The 21982-nt window shown below is 63.0% G+C and overlaps 1 protein-coding gene across 2 annotated transcripts; it reads right to left on the bottom strand.

The window, feature by feature from the left end:
- Positions 1–787: 787 nt before the first annotated feature.
- On the bottom strand, positions 788–16261 carry LOC101938013 (intestinal-type alkaline phosphatase 1). 2 transcript variants are annotated; one of them, XM_065557604.1, is made up of 11 exons: positions 16034–16261; positions 11404–11520; positions 9903–10018; positions 9015–9189; positions 8572–8744; positions 7731–7865; positions 7390–7459; positions 6675–6809; positions 4177–4368; positions 1630–1746; positions 788–1291 (listed from the first exon to the last, which is right to left on the bottom strand). In XM_065557604.1, the coding sequence occupies exons 1-11, from the start codon at positions 16119–16121 to the stop codon at positions 1005–1007; spliced, it is 1605 nt and encodes a 534-aa protein (XP_065413676.1). In that variant the 5' UTR covers positions 16122–16261; the 3' UTR covers positions 788–1004. The 2 variants fall into 2 exon arrangements, with proteins under 2 accessions (XP_065413676.1, XP_042699861.2); XM_042843927.2 differs by lacking the exon at positions 16034–16261 and adding an exon at positions 15891–16006.
- Between the last annotated feature and the right edge of the window lie 5721 nt (positions 16262–21982).

Below are 21982 nucleotides of genomic sequence, written 5' to 3'. Positions count from 1 at the left end.
GGCCGAGCTGCACGTGAATGGGTTGCGCCCGGGGCGTTTACAGAAACGGGGAGGGGTCGTGACTGTGCCAGGGGGGGTGGGGTGCTGTAATGTCCAGGGGGATTCCAGCCAAGCGACGCCTGCCCCTGCCCAGGGTTGCCAACTTCCTAGTCCCTGAAAAGCAACCCCCCTGCCCAGCCTCTTCCTCAGAGGCCCCACCCCTGCCCCACCTGTGTCCCCCCCCCCCCGCCCCATCCCCCAGGATTCACCTGCTGCCTGCAGAGCTGGGCTGGGAGGAGGAGATGCAGAACCTGCCCAGGCGGGGGCCAATCCCTGGAGCGAGGGGCCGTGGTGAGGAAATCGGTGTACAGCAGGGTGTGCGGGGGGGGCAGACAGGTTACCCCGTTCTCAGCCAATGGGAGCTGCAGAGCCGGGGCTCGGGGCAGTGCCTGCAGGCGGGGGCAGTGCGCAGAGCGCCTCTGGACGCCCCCCAGCCTAGGAGCCGGAGGGACATGCCGCCACTTCCCGGGAACTGTGTGCCAACCGGACTTTCAGCTGCCCAGTCAGCCGTGCTGACCGGATGCTGCCAGTTTCCCTTTTCGACTGGATGTTCCGGTCGAAAGCTGGACACCTGGCATCTCTACGCCCCTCAGCCGTTGTGCCGCGGGGGAGCCGGTGCCGGGAGCGTTGTGGTACCACACAGCCAGGATACTGCACGCCTTGCAGTGCCTGGCACAGAGGTACCCGGAGCTAGTGGCTCCCGTCAGGAGGGGTGGGGGCAACCGTCTGGCAAAATAAGAGATGTGGGTAATAACAAAACAGCGGCAGATTTTATTTCCGGGGCGGCTGGGAGAGCAGGAGACTGTTACAAAATTATATACATGGGCAAGCGAGAGCGTCTCTCTCGTGTGGTACCGGGGGAGGGCCGGGGTCGACCCAGCCCCACAGCCTGGGGGCGCTGGCTGCTCTGCTAGCAGAGAGCATGGGGGGGTCCCCCAGGCCTGGCCGAGATCAATGTCCGGCTGTCACATCCTCAGCAGGAGGGAGGCCACCCCCAGGGCGAGGAGCAGGAGGCTGGGGGGCTGGCCAAGGCCCAGGCTGCCTGACCTGCCGTTCGGTGCCGGGCACTCGGGGCCCGCGTGGTAGGGCTCCAGGCAGCCAGCGTATGCCAGGACGTGGGCCACGTAGTTCTGCTCCTGCACCCCGTGGAAGAGGTGGGCCATGGGGCCCTTGGCCATTATAGCGACGTCCTCACCGGCGTGGGTCTCGGTGTCCAGGGGCACGGCCGCCTGCTGCCGGTAATCCTTGTCCTCTGCGCGGGCGATGGGGGGACAGAGGGGTCGTGAGTCATGAGACCGTCTCCCAGCAGCTCCCGATGCCTCCCCAGACCCAGAGCTGGTGGCGGGAGCTGGTGGGCTCAGGCGTGACTGAGGCAAGCCCGGTGCCGTGACCACTCCCCCCCCCGCCCGCCAGCTTTCCGCTCTCAGAATGCAGCCCTCAGCTGCACGGGATGAAGTGACCCTCCATGCCTCCTCCCCAGTGCCTCGGGGCTGGCATACACCTCCCTGAGCGAGGGGCCCAGCACCCTCCCCCGGGCACCCTGGTGGCAGGCGGATTCTGGGCCCCGCTGGGGCGGGCAGCGGCGCTTACCGATGGGCAGGCTGCTCACGTCCGGACGGCTCCCGTTCGCGATGGCGTAGCCCGGCCCGTTCCCGTACAATATGCTGGTGTACGGCCGCTTGTCCTCAGCCTTCTTGGGTGCCAGGCCTGTCACGCACCCGGGGAGACGTCAGCAGACCCTCGGCTGGCTCGCGATGGCAGCCCCAGGCTGACACAACCCCCTCCCGGCTGGGCGCTGGACATGCCATGGCCATAACTGGATGCCCGGGCGGCACCCACAGCTCAGTGTCCGCAGCAGAGCCCAACTATGGGTGGGGGGTTGAGGCTTAGAGATACCAGGCCTGGGACAGCAGGGGGCTGCGGGTCGGGAGTGAGGGGCGCTGGCAGAGCTGGAAGGGAGAGGGGGCTGCAGGTCGGGAGTGAGGGGCTCTGGCAGAGCTGGGAGGGAGGGGGCTGTGGGTTGTGAGAGGGGCACTGGAAGAGCTGGGGGAGAGAGGGGGCTGCAGGTCGGGAGGGAGGGGCACTGGCAGAGCTGGGAGGGAGGGGGCTGCGGGTCGGGAGGGAGGGGCACTGGCAGAGCTGGAAGGGAGAGGGGGCTGCGGGTCGGGAGGGAGGGGCACTGGCAGAGCTGGGAGGGAGGGGGCTGCGGGTCGGGAGTGAGGAGCACTGGCAGAGCTGGGAGAGAGGGGGCTGCGGGTCGGGAGTGAGGAACACTGGCAGAGCTGGGAGAGAGGGGGCTGCGGGTCGGGAGGGAGGGGCACTGGCAGAGCTGGGAGGGAGGGGGCTGCGGGTCGGGAGTGAGGAGCACTGGCAGAGGTGGGAGAGAGGGGGCTGCAGGTCGGGAGGGAGGGGCACTGGCAAAGCAGGGGGGGACAGAGGGGGCTGCGGGTCAGGAGTGAGGGGCACTGGCAGAGCTGGGAGGGAGGGGGCTGCGGGTCGGGAGTGAGGAGCACTGGCAGAGCTGGGAGAGAGGGGGCTGCGGGTCGGGAGTGAGGAACACTGGCAGAGCTGGGAGAGAGGGGGCTGCGGGTCGGGAGGGAGGGGCACTGGCAGAGCTGGGAGGGAGGGGGCTGCGGGTCGGGAGTGAGGAGCACTGGCAGAGGTGGGAGAGAGGGGGCTGCAGGTCGGGAGGGAGGGGCACTGGCAAAGCAGGGGGGGACAGAGGGGGCTGCGGGTCAGGAGTGAGGGGCACTGGCAGAGCTGGGAGGGAGGGGGCTGCGGGTCGGGAGTGAGGAGCACTGGCAGAGCTGGGAGAGAGGGGGCTGCAGGTCGGGAGTGAGGGGCACTGGCAGAGCTGGGAGAGAGGGGGCTGCAGGTCGGGAGGGAGGGGCACTGGCAGAGCTAGGAGGGAGGGGGCTGCGGGTCGGGAGTGAGGGGCACTGGCAGAGCTGGGAGAGAGGGGGCTGCAGGTCGGGAGGGAGGGGCACTGGCATAGCTAGGAGGGAGGGGGCTGCGGGTCGGGAGTGAGGGGCTCTGGCAAAGCGGGGGGGGACAGAGGGGGCTGCAGGTCGGGAGTGAGGGGCTCTGGCAGAGCTGGGAGGGAGGGGGCTGTGGGTTGGGAGTGAGGAGCACTGGCAGAGCTGGGGGGAGGGGGCTGGGGGTCGGGAGTGAGGGGCGCTGGCAGAGCTGGGGGGAAGGGGCTGCGGGTCGGGAGGGAGGGGCACTGGCAGAGCTGGAAGGGAGAGGGGGCTGCGGGTCGGGAGGGAGGGGCACTGGCAGAGCTGGGAGGGAGGGGGCTGTGGGTTGTGAGAGGGGCACTGGAAGAGCTGGGGGAGAGAGGGGGCTGCGGGTCGGGAGGGAGGGGCACTGGCAGAGCTGGAAGGGAGAGGGGGCTGCGGGTCGGGAGGGAGGGGCACTGGCAGAGCTGGGAGGGAGGGGGCTGTGGGTTGTGAGAGGGGCACTGGAAGAGCTGGGGGAGAGAGGGGGCTGCGGGTCGGGAGGGAGGGGCACTGGCAGAGCTGGGGGAGAGAGGGGGCTGCGGGTCGGGAGGGAGGGGCACTGGCAGAGCTGGGAGGGAGGGGGCTGCGGGTCGGGAGTGAGGAGCACTGGCAGAGCTGGGAAAGAGGGGGCTGCAGGTCAGGAGGGAGGGGCACTGGCAGAGCTGGGGGGGACAGAGGGGGCTGCGGGTCGGGAGGGAGGGGCACTGGCAGAGCTGGAAGGGAGAGGAGGCTGTGGGTCAGGAGGGAGGGGCACTGGCAGAGCTGGGGGGGAGGGGGCTGCGGGTCGGGAGGGAGGGGCACTGGCAGAGCTTGGAGGGAGGGGGCTGCGGGTCGGGAGTGAGGAGCACTGGAAGAGCTGGGGGAGAGAGGGGGCTGCAGGTCGGGAGGGAGGGGCACTGGCAGAGCTGGGAGGGAGGGGGCTGCGGGTCGGGAGGGAGGGGCACTGGCAGAGCTGGGGGGGGGACAGAGGGGGCTGCGGGTCGGGAGGGAGGGGCACTGGCAGAGCTGGAAGGGAGAGGAGGCTGCAGGTCGGGAGGGAGGGGCACTGGCAGAGCTGGGAGGGAGGGTACTTGCCCTATCACCTACGAGTACTGAATCTCAGAGAGGGTCTCCACCCCCCCGGGAGCCCCCCGCTCACCGAAGATGCTGTTGCCGCGGGGCGTGCTGCCACCAAAGCTGAAGACGTGCGAGTGGTCGGCTGTCACCACGGTGAGGGTCTCCGAGGCGTCGGTCAGCTCGGCGGCGCGGGCCACGGCCCGGTCCAGCATGACAGCTTCGCTCAGTGCCTGCTTGGCTCTGCTGCTGTGGTGCCCGTGGTCGATCCTGCCTCGTGCAGAAGGGAGAGGGAGCCCATCACGCCCCCACCCTTCACCCCCCCCGCAGGGAAACCCCAGCCCCCCCTCCAGTCCTCTGCCCGGGCACCGGGCTGGCATCTACCCCTGGGGCAGACATCATGGCTTTGTTGCCTGGCATCGCCAGTAGGGTTGTCAGGCGTCCGGTTTTCGAGCCCTCACCCCCCATTTCTGACCCCGCCCTGGAGCCTGCACCCCCTCCCGCACCCCAACCCCCTGCCCCAGCCCAGTGAAAATGAGCTAGTGAGCGAGGGTGGGGGAGAGCAAGCGAGGGAGTGGGGATGGAGTGGGTGGGGGCGGGGCCTCGGAGAAGAGGCGGGGCAGAGGCAGGGGTGTTGGGTAGGGTTACCATACGTCCGGATTTTCCCGGACATGTCCGGCTTTTTGGACTTCAAATCCCCGTCCGGGGGTGTGACGTTATTGACATAAACTGGGACCATATAGATCATTGTTGCAACCAAAGTCCTGTAGTGGCACCCAAATCTTGTATAAAGGGGGTCAAATGGGGTGTCTAGGACAAGGTTATGGTTTACTGGTTATGATTATGCTGTCTATATGTGTGTATCAGTTTTGTAGTCGAAGTTATGAATATTGGCTCTATACTGTCTGTATGGCAAACTTATGCTATGCTGCTGGGTGACATCCCAGACAAGCTGAGATTAGCTCTGCCTAGCCTGCTTGATGGCCCATTAAGGACCATCAGCTATACAATGGACCCATTGAGAGAAGGCAGATACGCCTTGTACCTCAGCAAAGTATGCAGGGACTGGCCCATGTGACTCCAGACTCCATGTTGCTGTAATTTAAGAACAAAGAGGTGTTCTTACACCTGGAAAAGACTATATAAGGCTGATGCCTGATCTCCATCTTGTCTTCAATCCTGCTTCTTACCTCTGGAGGAACTTTGCTACAAGCTGAAGCTTTGAACAAAGGACTGAGGACCCATCCCAGCGGGGGATGTATTCCAGAGACTTGATTTGAACCTGCAGTTTATTCCATCGCTGCTGCAAGCCTGAACCAAGAACTTTGCCATTACTGTATGTAATTGATTCCATTTAACCAATTCTAACTCTCATCTCTATCTTTTTCCTTTTATGAATAAACCTTTAGATTTTAGATTCTAAAGGATTGGCAACAGCGTGATTTGTGGGTACGATCTGATTTGTATATTGACCTGGGTCTGGGGCTTGGTCCTTTGGGATCAGGAGAACCTTTTTCTTTTACTGGGGTATTGGTTTTCATAACCATTTGTCCCCATAACGAGTGGTACTGGTGGTAATACTGGGAAACTGGAGTATCTAAGGAGATTGCTTGTGAGACTTGCAGTTAGCCAGTGGGGTGAGACTGAAGTCCTCTTAGTCTGGCTGGTTTGGTTTGCCGTAGAGGTGGAAAAAACCCCAGCCTTGGGCTGTAACTGCCCTATTTGAGCAATTTGTCCTGAGTTGGCACTCTCAGTTGGGTTCCGCCAGAACCGCATTGTCACAGGGGGGAAATCCCCAAAAGCCGGACATGTCCGGGAAAATCGGGACATGCGGGGCCGGCGGTGCTGGGCTGGGGGCCGGGCCAGCGGTGCTGAGCCGGGGGCCGGGGCGGGGCCAGGCCGGCGGTGCTGAGCCGGGGGCCGGGGCCGGGCTGGCGGTGCTGGGCGGGCTGGGGGTGCTCGGCCGGGGGCTGGCCCGGGGCCGGCACTCCAGGGCCCGAGCCGACCCAGGCTGGAGACGCCGGGGGGGCCAGACTGGGCCGCGCCTCCTCCCCCTACCCCCCACCCCTTACCTGCTTCAGGCTTCCCGCAAATCAAATGTTCGTGGGAAGCAGGGGAGGGGGCGGAGACTTTGGAGAAGGGGTGGAGTTGGGGCAGGGGCGGGGCGGGGGGCAGGGCTGGGGCCCCGTGGAGTGTCCTCTTTCTGGACACTCAAAATATGGTAACCCTAGTGTTGGATTTTCTGCAATCAGAAAGTTGGCAATCCTAATCACAGGATGGCTTGTAACTCGCCCCCGGCGCGCTGCCGACCCCCCCGTTCCCCAGCAGAACGCACGGCCGGCGGGAGGGGCTGGGCTGGGGGTGGGAGGCCGCGCTCTCGGCCGGCAGGTGGGGCTGGGCCCGGGGGGGTCCCTGCGCTCTCGGCCGGCGGGAGGGGCTGGGCTGGGGGGGGGGGGGGGCGCTCTCGGCCGGCAGGTGGGGCTGGGCCCGGGGGCGAGAGGGGGTCCCTGCGCTCTCGGCTGGCGGGAGGGGCCAGGCTGGGGGAGAGGGGCCGGGCCGGGCCGGCTCCACGGGGCAACTTATCTTCCACAAAGAGGAAGAAGCCGCGGGGATTCCTGCGCAGGATACGGATGGCTTTCTCCATCATCTCCACGATGGAGGGGTCCGTGCTGGTGTCGCGGTTCAGCTCGTACTTCATGTCCTTGGGCTCAAAGAGACCTGCCGGGATGAGCCACCAACGTCAGGGCCTCGGAGTGCTGCCCGGGGGCCCGGCCTGTCCGGTACCGGGGCTGCGGGGGGACCGGCCCTCGGAGAAAGATACTATTCACCCGGGCCTGACACCCGCCCAGCCCCTGGGACAGCTGTGACCAGTCCGGCCCCCTGCCCGCCTGGGGGCTCGTTCTCTCTCTAGCATCCCAGCCTGGCCGGGGCTGGCAGTGCCAAGGGGCTGGCCCGCTCTGTGCCCCTGGGCCAGCAGTGGGGTGCATGCGGCTCTGAGGGCCAGCCCCACACAGAGGCTGAGCGGATCCCCGAATGCAGCGAATTTACATGAGATGGTCCCCAACGGACCTCGGATGCCAGCCCCCTCCTGCCTGCAGCGGGGCTGCTGCTCGGGCCAGGGAGCTCCCTGCGGTGGGGGACCGAGCCCCGGGGTGCCCTGCTCAGCCGGGGTTTGTTCCCCCACGTTGCTGTACGGACAAGCCCGGCTAACGGCACAGCACGGGCAGCGAGGGGGCGGCACTACCCGCCGCAGCCAGCCAAGGAGCACGGGCAGCCCCGGCCCGGCCGGCACCCTTACCCAGGAGGTAGTCGGTGGAGTTCTCATCAACGGCGTCCAGGCCTTCCTTGTTCCAGACGTACCGCGCCCCCTGCCACCAGAACAGACACGGCTCAGGCAGTCGCCCGAGGGGCACACCCAGAGCAGCCATGCCAGGCCACGCCCAGTGCATCTCTGCCCCACGTACGGGCTCCCCGCCGGAGCGTGTCACACCCACACCCACACCCACACAGCATGTCGTTCACATGCATGCCCGTGGGAGCACACAGCGTGTGACTGCCCCATAGGCGATCCAGCCGGGTGCGTTCGGGGCCATCCCCCATCCCTGCCCCTCTGCTTGGGGGCATGGGCAGAGCTGGTACCTCCTTGGCACTGAGCCACCTCTCCACCAGGTCAAGTCCATCCTTCCTCGTCCCGCTCTGCTTTGGGTCCGTCGGGTACTCGGGGTCCGGGGTCTTCCGGGGAGTCATGTACATCCTCCCACCGCCCAGAATCACCTGCAGACCGGGGCGGGAAGCCCAGCCGTCAGCGGCACCGGAGCCCAACGCGCCCCGACACCCCCACGGGCCGGACCAGAGCCCTGGCTGGGAGCCAGCCGCACGGCAGCGCCCCCTCTGGCCGACATGGGGAGTGCAGGGACCTGCTGGGCAGGGAAGCCCCATCCAGGCTCCCATGACAAACCACTGGTGGGATATAGGCCCCCCAGCAGGAAAGCAGGGCCCCATAACTGCACCCCCTCCCCCGGGGGGCCGGGCTCTGGGGAAGGGGGCAGAGCCCTGCCGGGGGGTGGGGGCGGGGCTCAGGGGCGGCCAGCAGAGCCAATATTGTGTCGTTGGGATGAACGGAGCCGGCTGCAGCAGGGGACGGGGCAGCTGGCATGCAGCATCCCTGCGGGGGGAGCCCCCCGTGAACCCCCCCATGGACCCCAGGGAAAGAGCCGGCTCTGTCCCCTGCTCCCCTCCCCGCAATGCCCCAGCCGGGCGCAGGGAATCAACAGCCAGACGCGAAGGCTGAACCGTCCCGGCCTGCTGGGGTGTGAGCTCAGCACCCGGGTGCAGCTCAGCTCAGCCCAGCCGGGCAGGGTCGGACACCGCGGCGTGCCAGGACGTCACAGGGATGGCCTTGCAGGGCCGGGAGGTGCCCGCTCCATGCCCCGGGCCCTTCGCCCCCCAACACCACGGCCCCTTGCCCCCGGCGGCTCACGTTGATGTCTGTGTTGTGCACCAGCTGGTACGCGATGTCTTTGCAGCCCTGCCTGATGGCCTCCTTGGGCAGGTCGGCGTCGCTGTACCACTCCCGGTTGACCACGTGGGCATAGGACGCGCCCGGCGAGGCGTGCTGCACGCGGGTGGTCGTCACGATGCCCACCGACTTGCCTGCCACACAGAGGGGAGGGCGGGTTACTGCCGGTCTCTGCTGGGCAGCCTCCGCACGCAGCGGAAGGTGGTGATCAGTGCCCAGGCTGGTGCCAGCAAGTCCTGGCTCTGTCGTGCCAATGGCTACGGGAGAGGGGGAACAGACAGGGAGGGCAAAAGGTGCCCCAAGCTGGGCTGGGTCAGAGAGAGCCCAGGCGGCACTACCCGTGCTGGCAGGGCAGCTCCCTGGCACTGCCCATGGTGCGGGCACCCTCCCTGGTGCTCTCTTACCCGACTGCTTGGCCTGGTGCAGGACGGAGTGGACCTCGTTGCCCCACGTGGTGTTGCATTTGCCGTAGACGGCGGCGGCACTCACCCCCAGGGTTTTGGCGTTGGCCTTCACCCCGCACAGGTAGGCGGTGCCGGTGCCCGCGCTGTCGGGCACCTGCCGGTCCACGTTGTACGTCTGCAAGACAGCAAGGGGGCGGGAACAGGCGCTGGGGGCGGCTGGCACATCCCATGCCCCGGGAGCGTTCCCGGGCAGCTGGGGGCGTCTCACCCAGCGGGAGGACTGAACGGTGGAGCCAGATGTCCTGAGGATTTGAGACCCTCCCACCCCCGCAGGGCTCCTCCCGGCTGCTACGCAGACCCTCAGCGGGGAGGCCCACGGCCCATCTGCGAGCTCCCACCCCACAGGGGAACCCAGCCTGTGGGCGCAGGGCACAGTACATGGGGGTGACCCCAGGCCAGCTCCACCCCCGCAGTCTGGGTCCGAAGTCACCTCCCGCTCCTGGCTCTCACCGCATCACAGGCCAACCCCCCGCTCGCCCCAGCCCTGCCAACCCCCTGCTCTGCTCTCATCCGTACCCCGCTTCCCTAGACCCTCCCTCCCCGGCCTCCTCCCTGGCCCGCGCTGGGGCACCGTACCTCGCACCAGCTGCCCAGGGCAGGGAGCGCCGACGGCCGTGTGGCGACTTTCCCCTTGCTGATGGGCCAGCTCCCAGAGCATGGGGCGGATGGGGGCCCTGGGCTTCTAGGGCCGAGCCATGAGCCCGGTGGGCAGAGGGCTAGGCTTGGCCTGATGCCGAGGCTCGTTCAGAGCCGCCCTAGGGCTCTGCTGAGGGCCAGCTCCAGAGTCCGCTGCTCTCTGCCCCGTCCTTCCTGGGGCCGGGCACTCACCTTGGCGAGGGCGACATAGGGGAAGGTCTCCATTGCCAGCCGGCTGTCCTCGCCGGGCTCTCCCTCCAGCTGCCCCTTGTAGATCCGAGCGGCGGAGATGGTGGAGATCCCCATGCCTGCAAGCCCAGCACCAGCCCAGCATTAGCACTGCAGCCTCGGGGGCTGACGGGGGGCAGTCAATGGGCCGCAGCCCGGAGCCAGTCCCTGCTGCTCCTGGATCGGCCAGCGGGGGGCGCCGCTGATCTGCCTCTGGGGCCGGTGGGAGCCACTGTTCCCACTAGTGAAAGCAGGGGGGAGATGCCCAGCAGAGCCCATCCCCGTGCGAGGATCCCTCTCCTCTGGGCAGGTCACGGGGCCAGCGGGCACTGGGCCTGGAGCGGGTGAGGCAGCGCTCTCCGTGCAGGCCGGGGGCTACCGCGCAGAGCCCCCGCATTCCCCTGACACAGCCCTTGCCCAGGCAGCCCCCGCCTGGAGATACGAGCTTCCCCGGCCACATTAGCCAGGCCCACACCCCTCCCCTCCGGCAGCCAGGGCTCGTTTTGCAGAAATGCAGGTGGGCCACGGGGCATCAAGCAGCACCCAGGGAGGGAGCAGCCGAGGTCAGAGGAGGGGAGGGCAGAGCAGGGCAGGGCTGAAGGGGGGAAGGGAGGGGGAGGGATGGTACAGTGGGACTGAAGCGGGGTGGGGGAGGGCAGAGCGCGGCAGGATTCAAGTGGGGGGGAGGGCAGAGCAGGACTGAACAGGGGAGGGGAGGGCAGAGCCCTTTGAAGTAGCTACGGAGCATGGTTGGGGGGGAGGAGGAAAGACGACAACTGGGGGGGGGTCCTACAGCTGTGATGGTGGGGTCCCCGGGGGCTAGGACAGGAGCAGCCCCCCAATCCCTCACTCCAGGAAGGATCTCCCTGAGTTGGCAGGATTCTGCCCCGTGCCAGGTCACTGCCTCCCCCCGGCCCGGGGAGAGCCACGTGGCCACGGCAGGCACCCAGCCCCTCCAAACAGCAGGCCACGGCCATGCCCGGCGACCTTCACCCTCCCCAGCCGCTGTCCAGGGCAGCGCTATCCCTAGGCCGCTGCTGGGGACACTGAGGCACAGGGTGGGGCCCCTGGCCGGATGCGCCATGGGGAGAGGAGCCCTCCCGGCCAGGCCTTGCCGCCATCTAGGGGCAGAGAAGCCGCAATCGCTGCTCCCTCGGCTACCAGCCGGCAGGGAAGAGCGATCAGGCTGAGCCTGGAGCATTCACCCCAGGGCCCTTCCCCGGGCACCCGCGCCCTGTCAGCTAACGCTGCCCCATGCCCAGCGCGGGGGGCAGGTTCCTGCTGCAAACCAAACTCTGCGAGGGCCAGCGAGTGGCTGGAAACAGAGACCCCCTGTTCCCTCAGGGAGCCCCGGGCTGGGGATGGCCGGGTACCCGGCCCCGGGGGGCACCAGGCTAGGCTTGGTGGGCAAAGGCAGATTAGAAGCGGGAGGGACCCAGTGCCAGCAGGTGGGCACTGCACTCACCGTCGCCCAGGAAGAGAATCATGTTCTTGGCACGGCGGGTCACGGGTGCCAGGGTCAGCGCCGACTCCAGTGTCCTCCTGGCTCTCTCATTCCAGTAGGCGGGGGCCTTCTCGTCCTCTGAAAGGCAGGGAGGGCGCGGGGGTCAGGGCCTGGACACAGCGTGCCCTCCTACCCAGAGCAGGGGGCGGGTGAGCTGCAGGTGAGCGGGCACCTGCCACATCACCCTGCTCAGCCGAGCCACGGCACACCCCATCCGGGCTGGGAGAGCGGACAGCAGCCAGCGTGACCGACGCAGCCTGCTTCAGAATGGGGGGGCCTTCCCATGGGGATGGGAGTCCGGGCAATGTCCCCCAGGACAGACAGCTCCAGGTCTTTCCGAGACGGATGAGGATTTTAGCCACTGATCCTGCTAAGCCGGTGTCTAGCTGCTGGGAAGCGCTCCCCCACCCCTCCAGCACAGCCCTGCTCCTGGCAGTTAACCGGGCACCCCCTGGGGACAGGCCATGTGCCCACAGCCGCCTCCTACAGCAACCCAAGCCCCGGGAACCCCTCGCTCAGGGTCTGGATCGTCAGCACAGCCCACCCATCACTGTCACCCTGCTTCACACCAGGGCCACTTGCACCTTCCTGGGGGAGACTGCTCCGGCCAGCGGAGAATCAACCTGAGCTGCTTGCAGTACGGGGTCTATGTCACACAGCTGAGCAGTTCTGGTTCCATCCAGCAGAGGGTGCAGCGGTGCCCAGGCACACGAGTTCACTGGGGGTTTTGCATGAGATTTGGGCGCAGCGTGTCGTCCGCGGCGCTGACATTATGGGAGATCTGGTCCCCCGCAATGTTTCTACCTCCTGGGAGCTGGAACGCAGGGAAAAGCCCAGATCCTGTGTCTTCCAGCCCCACCCAGGGCTCCTTGTGCCATTAAAGAATCAGGGCAACACAGGTCAAACAGCGCCCTCTAGAGCACGAGCTGTGCCGGGTTTCCTTGAACGTTGACCCCCTTGGTGCTCGGAATCACCCAGAGTGGGGCTGGGAATTCGGTGCTTCCTCCCCGTTTGGGGCTGCCCTGCGGGTGGCATGACCCACAGCAGGGGCAGGATTTTACAGGCAGGTTCCCGTGGGGAGATTTAAAGAGCAAATGCTGCCAACGGGGCTTTGATCAGGCCAGCCTCCGGCACCGTTTTCCACCATGCGGGGCTCAGCCGAGGGGCCGGCTCGCACAGTACGGGGGGGGGGGGGGGATTACGCCCCCACCCCCTCGCCATGGGGGCCCTCATCTCCACCTCTAGATGAGGCTCAAGTGCCAGCGCGATGTACTGCTCCCTCTCAGTTAAACAATGGACAACCCCCTCCTTACGCACCAGCACAGGTGGTTGCGTTAATCAACACAGCCTGCAGGGGGAGCCAGAGAGCACATGAATTTGATTTTGTCTAGGCCCTACATAAACTGTTTGTCTCTCTCTTTTTTTTTTTTTCCCCCCCCCCTAATTTGGGGCTTTTCACTGGGCCAAATTCCTGGCTGATGCCAACTGTCACACACCTCCTGGAGCCACGCCAGTTTACGCCAGTGGAGAATCTGGCCCAGCATCTCCCAAGAGCCTTAAATAATCTGCCCTGGCAACTCCCCTCCCCTCCCGTTCCCCAGCCCCGGGTTTTCAATTCCCCAGCGCCCGTCCCTGCAGCATTTCAGCAGCCCGGCTGCAGCGGGAAAGACAGATTGGGGCGTAACACAGACGGATGCTGGCCACACGACCTGTGGCTCCCTGCAGCCGCTGGATCATTCGGCCGGTGATGAATGAGACACTATGCGCTGGGCCGGGGGAGAAAAGCTGCTGGAGTGGAGGGGGTGGGGTTGGGGGGCTGGGATGACGCTCACCGGCTGTACGTGCCCATGCCACATCACCCTCATCACAGAGGCAGATAGCGTCCGGGCTGCTGCCCGGCGCTCAGGAGAGACACCGACCCGGGGGGGAGGGGATCTGCAGAGCGACCCCTCCTCGCTCCGGGTTCATCAAACAAGACCCGCTAGGTCCCCCCGCCCTCTTCCCAAACCCGGAGCCGCCCGCCTCCTGTCTCTTGCCCAGTCCAGCACTTCCAAGAGCTCCAGTGCATGCCCACACCCGCTGCCCGCCGGCCCCCCCACCTCAGCGACCAACAGACAGCAGCCTCCGTGCGGCACCAGCCAAGGGGGCGTGGGGACCCTGGTGCATATCAGGGTGATCACCTGAGAACAGAGCTCCCCCCGAGGGGACCGTGCCAGGGCAGCGGGAGAGCTGTGCTGGAGGGGGTCAGGGGAGGGCTCAGAGAAAGGCCTTTCACCTCCCTGCAAAGCAGCTACACATGAGGGGCTGAACTGAACCCCCAGCTGGACCCCGTCACCCTGCCCAGCCACTCTGGCCTACAACCCATGTGGGGACACTGACCAGGGGCACAATTCCCAAAGGATGATCCCCGTACAATAGGGAAACTGAGGCACAGAATGGGGCAGCGACTTGCCCAAGGTCACCTGGCAGCCCAGTGGTCGAGTCAGGTCTCCTACCTCCCAGTCCAGAGCCCTAGTCACTAGGCCCAATCTCATTCGCTGTCAACAGGCCCTGCACCCCCAGCTCTCTGAGGTGCTTTTTAAAACCCTGTCCGAGGGCAGGAGTCTCTGCCCCAAGGCACCTCCACGGCAGCTCCGTGGCTAGCCCTGCCCTGCCCTCCAGTGCTCCCCTACCCCCCACTGGTGGGTGTGACCAGCTGCCGGGGCAGGGTGGGGGAGCACGGCCCATTGCACTGTTTGGGGGAACAGTCTGGAGCCCCGTTCAGCCCCACCTGCGCCGGCCCATCCCAGACACATCCCAACAGGCTTTCAGCGCAAGACAGGCGCCCAGCAACTCTCTAGACAGACGTCCCCCCTCCCCTGCGGATTCCTGGCGCCGCGCTGACCTGGGGGCGGGACCAGCGTCCGCGCTGGCTGGCTGCCCCGCCATGCACAGCGGTTCTCAGACTGTGGTTCGGGACCCCAAAGTGGGTCATGACCCCATTTCAATGGGGTCGCCAGGGCTGGCTTTGACTTGCTGGGACCCAGGGCCAAATTCAGAGCCCCACCGCCCGGGCAGGGGGCTCAGGCAGGCTCAGGACCCAGTACCCGCACTGGGGTTGTGCAGTAATTTCTGTTGCCAGAAGGGGGGGGGGCAGGGGAGTTTGAGCTGGACTAAGGTGGCAGCGGGCTCCAGAGAGCAGGGGGCGTTGGAGACCCGTTATTGGAAAGCCCCCTCCTCCGAAGATGGCACGAGCCAAGTGATTCAAAACCCCGATCTTAACAGCCCAGCGGGTAAACGCCCAAAGACAGCCCTGCTGCTCCAGACAAGGGTCTTGCCTGCCTCCGGACAACCCGACAAGCGGTGGGACGGGACCTGTTTTCCCATGGCACACGCTCCAGGAAAGCCCCATACTTCAATAGCACGTGAAGGCCCCGAAAGGATTGACGGATGTTCCAGGAAAGGACAGCGGGTGTCACACAACCAGCAGAGGAAACTGCTGTTTGTTGATGGCTGCGAACAACCCCGGTGACCCGTTAGATTCCGTAACAAGCAAATAGCTATTGACGGACTCAACTAACCCCTTCCACGCTGTTCACCTCCAGAACCTGCCCAGAAAGCAAGAGCTGTTTCTCCGTCTCTACCAAGGAGAGAATTACAAGAGAGAGGTGTGAGTGTGTGTGTGTGTCTGTCTCTTTTATTGGCCCATCTTCTGTTGGGGGAAGGCACCAGCTTTCGAGCTCCCCAGATGACTTCTTCAGCTCAATGCAAGAAAGCTGGTCCCTTCCCCCAGCAGAAGGGCCAATAAAAGAGATTCTCCCCCCCCGCCCCCACCTTGTCTCTCTCATATCCTGGGACCAACCCGGCTACCACAGCAGGGCAAACAAGGAAAGAATTTGCAGCTAGACCCCTCAGCATGCTGGGGAGCACTGTAGAATGGCCAGATGGGCTTAATAGATCATAAACTATCAGGGTTGGAAGGGACCTCAGGAGGTATCTAGTCCAACTCCCTGCTCAAAGCAGGACCAATCCCAACGAAATCATCCCAGCCAGGGCTTTGTCAAGCCAGGCCTTGTCTCCGTTGTGTTTACCAGTCAACTCTATTGCTACTACATCAAACTCAGGAACATGAGGGATCCCCACCCGCCCATGCACTGTTCGGATGCACCACCAGCCCCAGTGAGCTCTGCCTCTACATCGTTCTGTCTTTACCAGAAGGATTTCAGTGCCCGGGCAGCGAAGCAGCAGCAGTTTGTGGCGTGCCGTCCTGGCTTTGCTGCTGGCGTCCGGGCACTCAGTCACCAAGGCACAAGGTGTTGGCAGTGGGTGCCCCCAGCTCTAGCCCAGGGAGAGCAAATCTGCCCCACAGACCCCCCCTTCCAAAAGACAAACCCCTCTCCCAAGGCGACGCTTCCCCCTCTTTCAAACGTCGGCCAGGACAGCGGATCTGTAGCTCGACTCACCCCTACCTTTAGCTGGCTGCTTCAGGGCCAATCCAGTGTGACAAGACACCCACCCGTCCAACAAAGCAGCAGAGGTTTCCAGCTGAAAAAGCCCCCTCCCTCGCTGTACAAATCAGCCTTTCAGGCCAGGCGGAAAGTTTGCTTCTCACCTAAAGAGGCAGGCGCAGCAGCGAGGCCAGCGGCAAGGCAGAGGTAGACACAGATGCCGGCGGTGGCCAGGTGTGGCCGCGAGCTCATTCTGCAGCTGCTGGGGGAATCCCTACGCAAACTCTGCCGTCTCTCTCAAGGAGAAGGAGCTGTCTCTTTATAGACGCTTCCTTTCACCTTTGGACCGTCTGGCACATTGCCCAATGCGTCGGGGTGGTAAAGTCCTGCAGCAGAGGGCGAAAGAAGCGTTGATCACATTCAAGGAAACAATCTCCCGGGAGGGACAGCAGCGGGGGAGCTGGCCTGATGGCTCTGCTCCCCCTTCCACCCGGCAGAAAAGCCAAGCGCTGGCCACTCTAACGGCTGTCCACTCCGGCCATTGCAAAGACCCCAGCCAAGCTTTCTGTTATCAACCCCCCCGGCGCACGTCTTACCCTGGAGATCACGGTGTCACCATCGAAAGGGCAAAGCCATTGCTTGAGATTCGAGACCCCCCGTAGGACAAGGCGTTTGCGTGGGGCGGTGCAGGGTGAGAGATCCAGGCCTGCTCTGAGCACACTGGCTCAATAACCCCTTGGGAGGAGCAGTAAATGCTTTGGCCCCTCTGATAAGAGGGCAGAGCCATTTAACTTGCAAACGAAGGAGGCGGCTTTGCAATCACAAAAGAAACTTGTGAGTAAATCGCAGACCCTGTTACTGCCCAAATTCCAACCCTGCCCAGCTCCTTCCAGTCCCGAAATCCCCCGTCGGGCTGACTGGCAACTGGATCCTCTCCTGAGCCAGCGTCATTGGTGCCTGCGCCCTCGCTTCACCCCAGCGATGGGCGAAGTGACGGCCACGCGGATCTTTAGTGTGGACACGGGCAAAGCCAAGCCAGAGCGATTGGAGGGATGGGCCTGGCGGGGTCTGTCTGGTTCTAGCCCTGTCTCTGCCACTGACGGGAATTAGGTAATTCATGGAGGGAAGGTCCACCAATGGCTATTAGCCAAGATGGGCAGGGAGGCAACCCCCTGCTCCGGGTGTCCCTAAACCTCTGACTGCTGGAAGTGAACAACAGGGGAGGATCCCTTGATAATTGTCCCGTTCTGTTCAGCCCCTCTGAAGCACCCGGCACCGGCCACTGTCGGAAGACAGGCCACAGGCTGGATGGACCATTGGGCTGCCCCCGTGTGGCCGTTCTTACATCCTGCCACGCCTCGGCACACCGTGACGTTGCCCCTCATGGATCCCTGTGGTGCAGACAACTCCCTCCCTCCATTCATTTCCCAGTCCCACCGGCCCAGCCGCAGACAAGGGCAAAGGTGCTACCGTTCAGAGCTTGCAGTTCCGGGGAGCTGGAGGAATCGGGCTTGGCCGCGTTTCCCTAGGCAGAGACAGACGGCCTTGAAAAGTCAGGAAAGCAGGGCTGAAAACACGGCCGAGGACATGGCAAGGGAGCCAAGCTCGGCCTTCTCGGGAAATACTCTGACAGCCGCCCCCATGGCCACCCCGCTGCCTCGCAGACACCACAGGCAGGCGCAGGACAGACCCACCGGTATGGGCACGGCTGGCCCGGATCGTCTGGCTCAGCTTGGACTGGGCTCTAAGACTGCAGCGTAGACGTTGGCGTGGGGGCAGGTCTCCAACCCGAGCCGGAACGTCTACACTGGAATGCTTAGCCCCACAGCCGGAGCCTGAGTCAGCCGACCCGGGCTCTGCCACTCGGTGCTGGGGGGTTTTAGCGCCGTGTAGACGTACCCAGCGCCGTTCTGCTGCTGAATCCGAGCCAGTCCCAAGGGGAAGCCGGCTCCGAAGGAAGGGCCCTTGGCCCGCCAATCAACGGGAGGTGGGTTCTCTGCTCTGCCCAGTCTCCCCGTCCCATGGCAGCGCTAGGCTAGGAGCTCTGGGCACGGACGGCACGTTCCAGGCATGAAGCTCTTAGATCCTCTCCTCCCTCGAGTCTCCACTGACAGAGGCAGCACAAGCTGGGGGTGGGAGCAGTTCCCTGCAGCAGCGCGGGACCCGTGTGCATCTAGCAGCGCTGGGGACGGGGGCAGGGCCCACAGAGCCTCCCTCCCAGGGCATCGGCCTCCTGAGGTGGATGGTAGAAATGCTGCTGCTTGGGACAGGAGCCCCGTGTCCATACGCCCGTTCCTGCTCACCAACCTCCTGTACTTCCGGGGCCTGGGTTGCACCGTGTGGCTGTCAAGCGTCGTCGGAACAGGCGTGACGCGGAGCAGACGAGGAGAGGCCCGTCTTGCATGGTGCTGGCCAGCCACATGTAAACCCTCGGCTTGGGGCTCGAACGCCAGGTCGCTGGTAGGAGGCTGGCCGTGGCGTGCCCTGCTCTAGGCTGGTATCCGAACCATGCTCGGCGTCACGGCAGCCAACACCATTGCTGGCCACTGCGTTCAGACTCAGCAGCATTCCCCAGTGCAGACCAGTCCCCTGCAAGGACCCGCCTCGCGTCCGGCCGGGGCGCCACATTCTCGGGGACCTGGTTCCAGCAGACGCCATGAGGAGCAGCCCCGCTGCCCCACTAGCATCAGGGAGCTGGGTTTACATGGCCACACCCACATCTTGCCTACCTGCATTGGTGCATGCTGGGAAAAACCAGGGCTGCTCTCCCACCCTGCCTCAGCAGGGGATCGGGTGCCCCGAGGACAGAGCCGCCGAGTGGCCTGAGCAGCACCCCGGGGCAGCCCACTCTGCGCGGAGCTGGAGCAAGGACCAGCCATGCTGGTTGCACGGGGGCCAAGGAGGTTTTATGCAGATGCTCGGGCCGGGCCCCAGAACCATTGCAGCCTGTCTAAGGGCTTGTCTACACTAGAAAGTGGGTTTCTTGTATCTCTTTAGTTCTTTTCGGTATAAACTGTCTTGTGGCCACACACACAAGTTCTTTTCCCAGCGTATCTGGCCTCTTAACCCACTTGAATTAATCCACTTTGGAAGCGGCATCACTCTACTCCAGAATGAGTTATCCCGGGATAAGGTTCGTGTGGGGACAAATCAACTGTTCCATGCCAGGCAGTCCTCCCACTAAAACAACAAGGAGTCTGGTGGCACCTTAAAGAGTAACAGATTTATTTGGGCATAAGCTTTCGTGAGTAAAAACCTCACTTCTTCGGATGCATAGAGTGAAAGTTACAGATGCAGGCATTATATACTGACACATGGAGAGCAGGGAGTTACTTCACAAGTGGAGAACCAGTGTTGACAGGGCCAATTCAATCAGGGTGGATGTAGTCCACTCCCAATAATAGATGAGGAGGTGTCAATTCCAGGAGAGGAAAAGCTGCTTCTGTAGTGAGCCAGCCACTCCCAGTCCCTATTCAAGCCCAGATTAATGGTGTTGAATTTGCAAATGAATTTTAGTTCTGCTGTTTCTCTTTGAAGTCTGTTTCTGAAGTTTTTTTGTTCAATGATAGTGACTTTTAAATCTGTAATAGAATGACCAGGGAGATTGAAGTGTTCACTTACTGGCTTGTGTATGTTACCATTCCTGATGTCCGATTTGTGTCCATTTATTCTTTTGCGAAGGGACTGTCCGGTTTGGCCAATGTACATGGCAGAGGGGCATTGCTGGCACATGATGGCATATATGACATTAGTGGATGTGCAGGTGAATGAGCCCCTGATGGTGTGGCTGATGTGGTTGGGTCCTCTGATGCTGTTGCCAGAGTAGATACGGGGACAGAGTAGTCCTCCCACTGCTATCCCACACTGCACTGCTTCACACTGGGCCGGGCCCAGGCCTTTTACTACTCTTGACTGGCTGTTACCTCCCTGTTCAAATGCTGGCACACACCTAGGTATGCCCCTTGGCGGTGCCAGCTGATGGCAAATTCACATATCAGACACCATTATAGCAGCCCTAAGCTTCTGCCTGGTCCCTCCGGAGGTCCTGGAGTCCCTTGCCCTTGGACAAAAGCACGGCCTGTCCTGTTTTAACAGGAGTCCCCCGAATGTAAAGATCTACAAGCAAATGCAGAAGAAGAGGAGCTCTCAGGACATGACCCAGTGCCATGTCAAAGCCAGTGGAACGATGGGAACGCAGGAAAGGCATTATGGGAATTTCTTAGCCTGACCCAAGTCCCAGAATTCCAGTCGATTCGGGGAAGTATCCCACAATGCCCCACAAGAAAAATCCCAGAATGCATCAAGTTTAGCAGCAGAGTGCTGCTTCATGGGATATCTGCCCAGAATGCGGTGCAGTTATTTAGGAGAAGCGCAGAGCTCCGTGGGTGCAATGAATCGCACCGGAAGTAGCTTCAGCCGACCCAGAGCCAGGGGGCTGTGCTCTTTTGGTGTCCTTCCCATGGGAAAACACAGCCTGAGGAAACATTCCTGCAGAGACAAGGCCTGGGGGACGTGGAGACAGAGGATACCGCCCGCTGACTAAACCACTAACCGGTTACAAACGCGGCTCAGGCTGGCTTTGCGAGAAGGTTTCTCATTACACCGCATGTCCCCACACACATGGCCCTGGGGGTCAGCCGGCTACATGCTGTAGCCGCATTTTCCAAGCAGATAAGGTGCTGTCTGCAAGCTGCGCTCCTGCTCACCTGCTCTCCCCGTTCCTAACTGATCCACACAACTTGTGACAGCTGCGAGAGCCAGGCAATCAGCGTTTCGGTTTGGAAACACTGTCTAGGTTTGGAGGTCGCGCTCTCCACCCACGGTGATTGCATTTAACTCACATTTGCTCAGCACCCAGGGGGTTTAAAGCGTGTACAAAAGAAAGCCGGCTAGCGCATTCCCAATCAAAGAGCCGAGCCGCGGAGTGGAGAATGTATTGCCTTTGTCTCTCTACAGACAGCTAAAACCGGCCTGAGCTTCTTTCTGGTTTAACAGATACCCTCCTGGCTCCTCACCTCTCTTCTCCCCCACACTCTGGTATGGACCCATGAGGCTCAAGGCTGCAACGATACTGTTAAAGGCCAGGACAAGTTCAGCAAAGAGGTGGACTTAAAATAGATTTGCTACAAGCAACTGCCCCCTGCCCAAGCAGTGTTTCCCCAGGGGGATTCTTTAGCCTTCAGGTTGCCTGGCTCGATGACAGAACAACAGTAAATCCTGTTCTAAAGAACAGATCGGTGTCGAGGGAAAAAAGCCACTGTGGAAAGCGCAAGAAAAATGTCATGAATGAAACCAGGTGCTTGTTCCAGGGGCCTCTCGAAGCGGGAAGGGTCGGGAGGGACGGGCCGCGGAGTTAACCTGATTGCAATTCTAGCTCCTTTGGCACTGCTGTTTCTCAAACATGAAACAAGGCCCCCCCCCCCCCGCCGTGCCCGCCTTCTCGGCCTCCGGGATGATGAATTGGGAACAGCACCACCATTCCCATGGGGACAGACTGCTGCAGATTCTGCTTTCCCACAGGGGTAGGCGTCTGCTAACTGCTGTCTCTACTAACAGTATAACCGAGCAGGGCCTTAGGGCTTGTCTACATATGGCGACGAGGTGTGGACTGCAAGGGGATTCAGGCCTTGGCTACACTTGTGAGTTACAGCGCAATAAAGCCTCCCAGAGCGCTGTACCTCACTCCCCATCCACACTGGCAAGGCACATGTATCTCCGCGGCTACAGCGGTGCTGGTACTCGACCTCCCTGAGAGGATATTTAAGAGTAGGTTAGATAAATGTCTATCAGGGATGGTCTAGACAGTATTTGGTCCTGCCATGCGGGCAGGGGACTGGACTCGATGACCTCTCGAGGTCCCTTCCAGTCCTAGAATCTATGAATCTATGAATAGCGAGTATTGCGCTGTCGCTTCGGCGCCAGTGTGGCCGCCCAATGCTCTGTGACTGGCCTCCAGAAGTATTTGGCAGTATCCCACAATGCCTGTTCTAGCCACTCTGGTCATCAGTTCGAACTCTACTGCCCTGGCCTCAAGTGACCAACCATCAGACCCGCCCTTTATATTCCCTGGGAATTTTAAAATCCCCTTCCTCTTTGCTCAGCCCGGCATGGCG

The sequence above is a fragment of the Chrysemys picta genome, chromosome 9 (assembly GCF_011386835.1).
Source record: "Chrysemys picta bellii isolate R12L10 chromosome 9, ASM1138683v2, whole genome shotgun sequence".
In the NCBI taxonomy this organism is placed as follows: Eukaryota; Metazoa; Chordata; order Testudines; family Emydidae; genus Chrysemys; species Chrysemys picta.
This window is presented reverse-complemented; position numbering and strand designations above follow the sequence as displayed.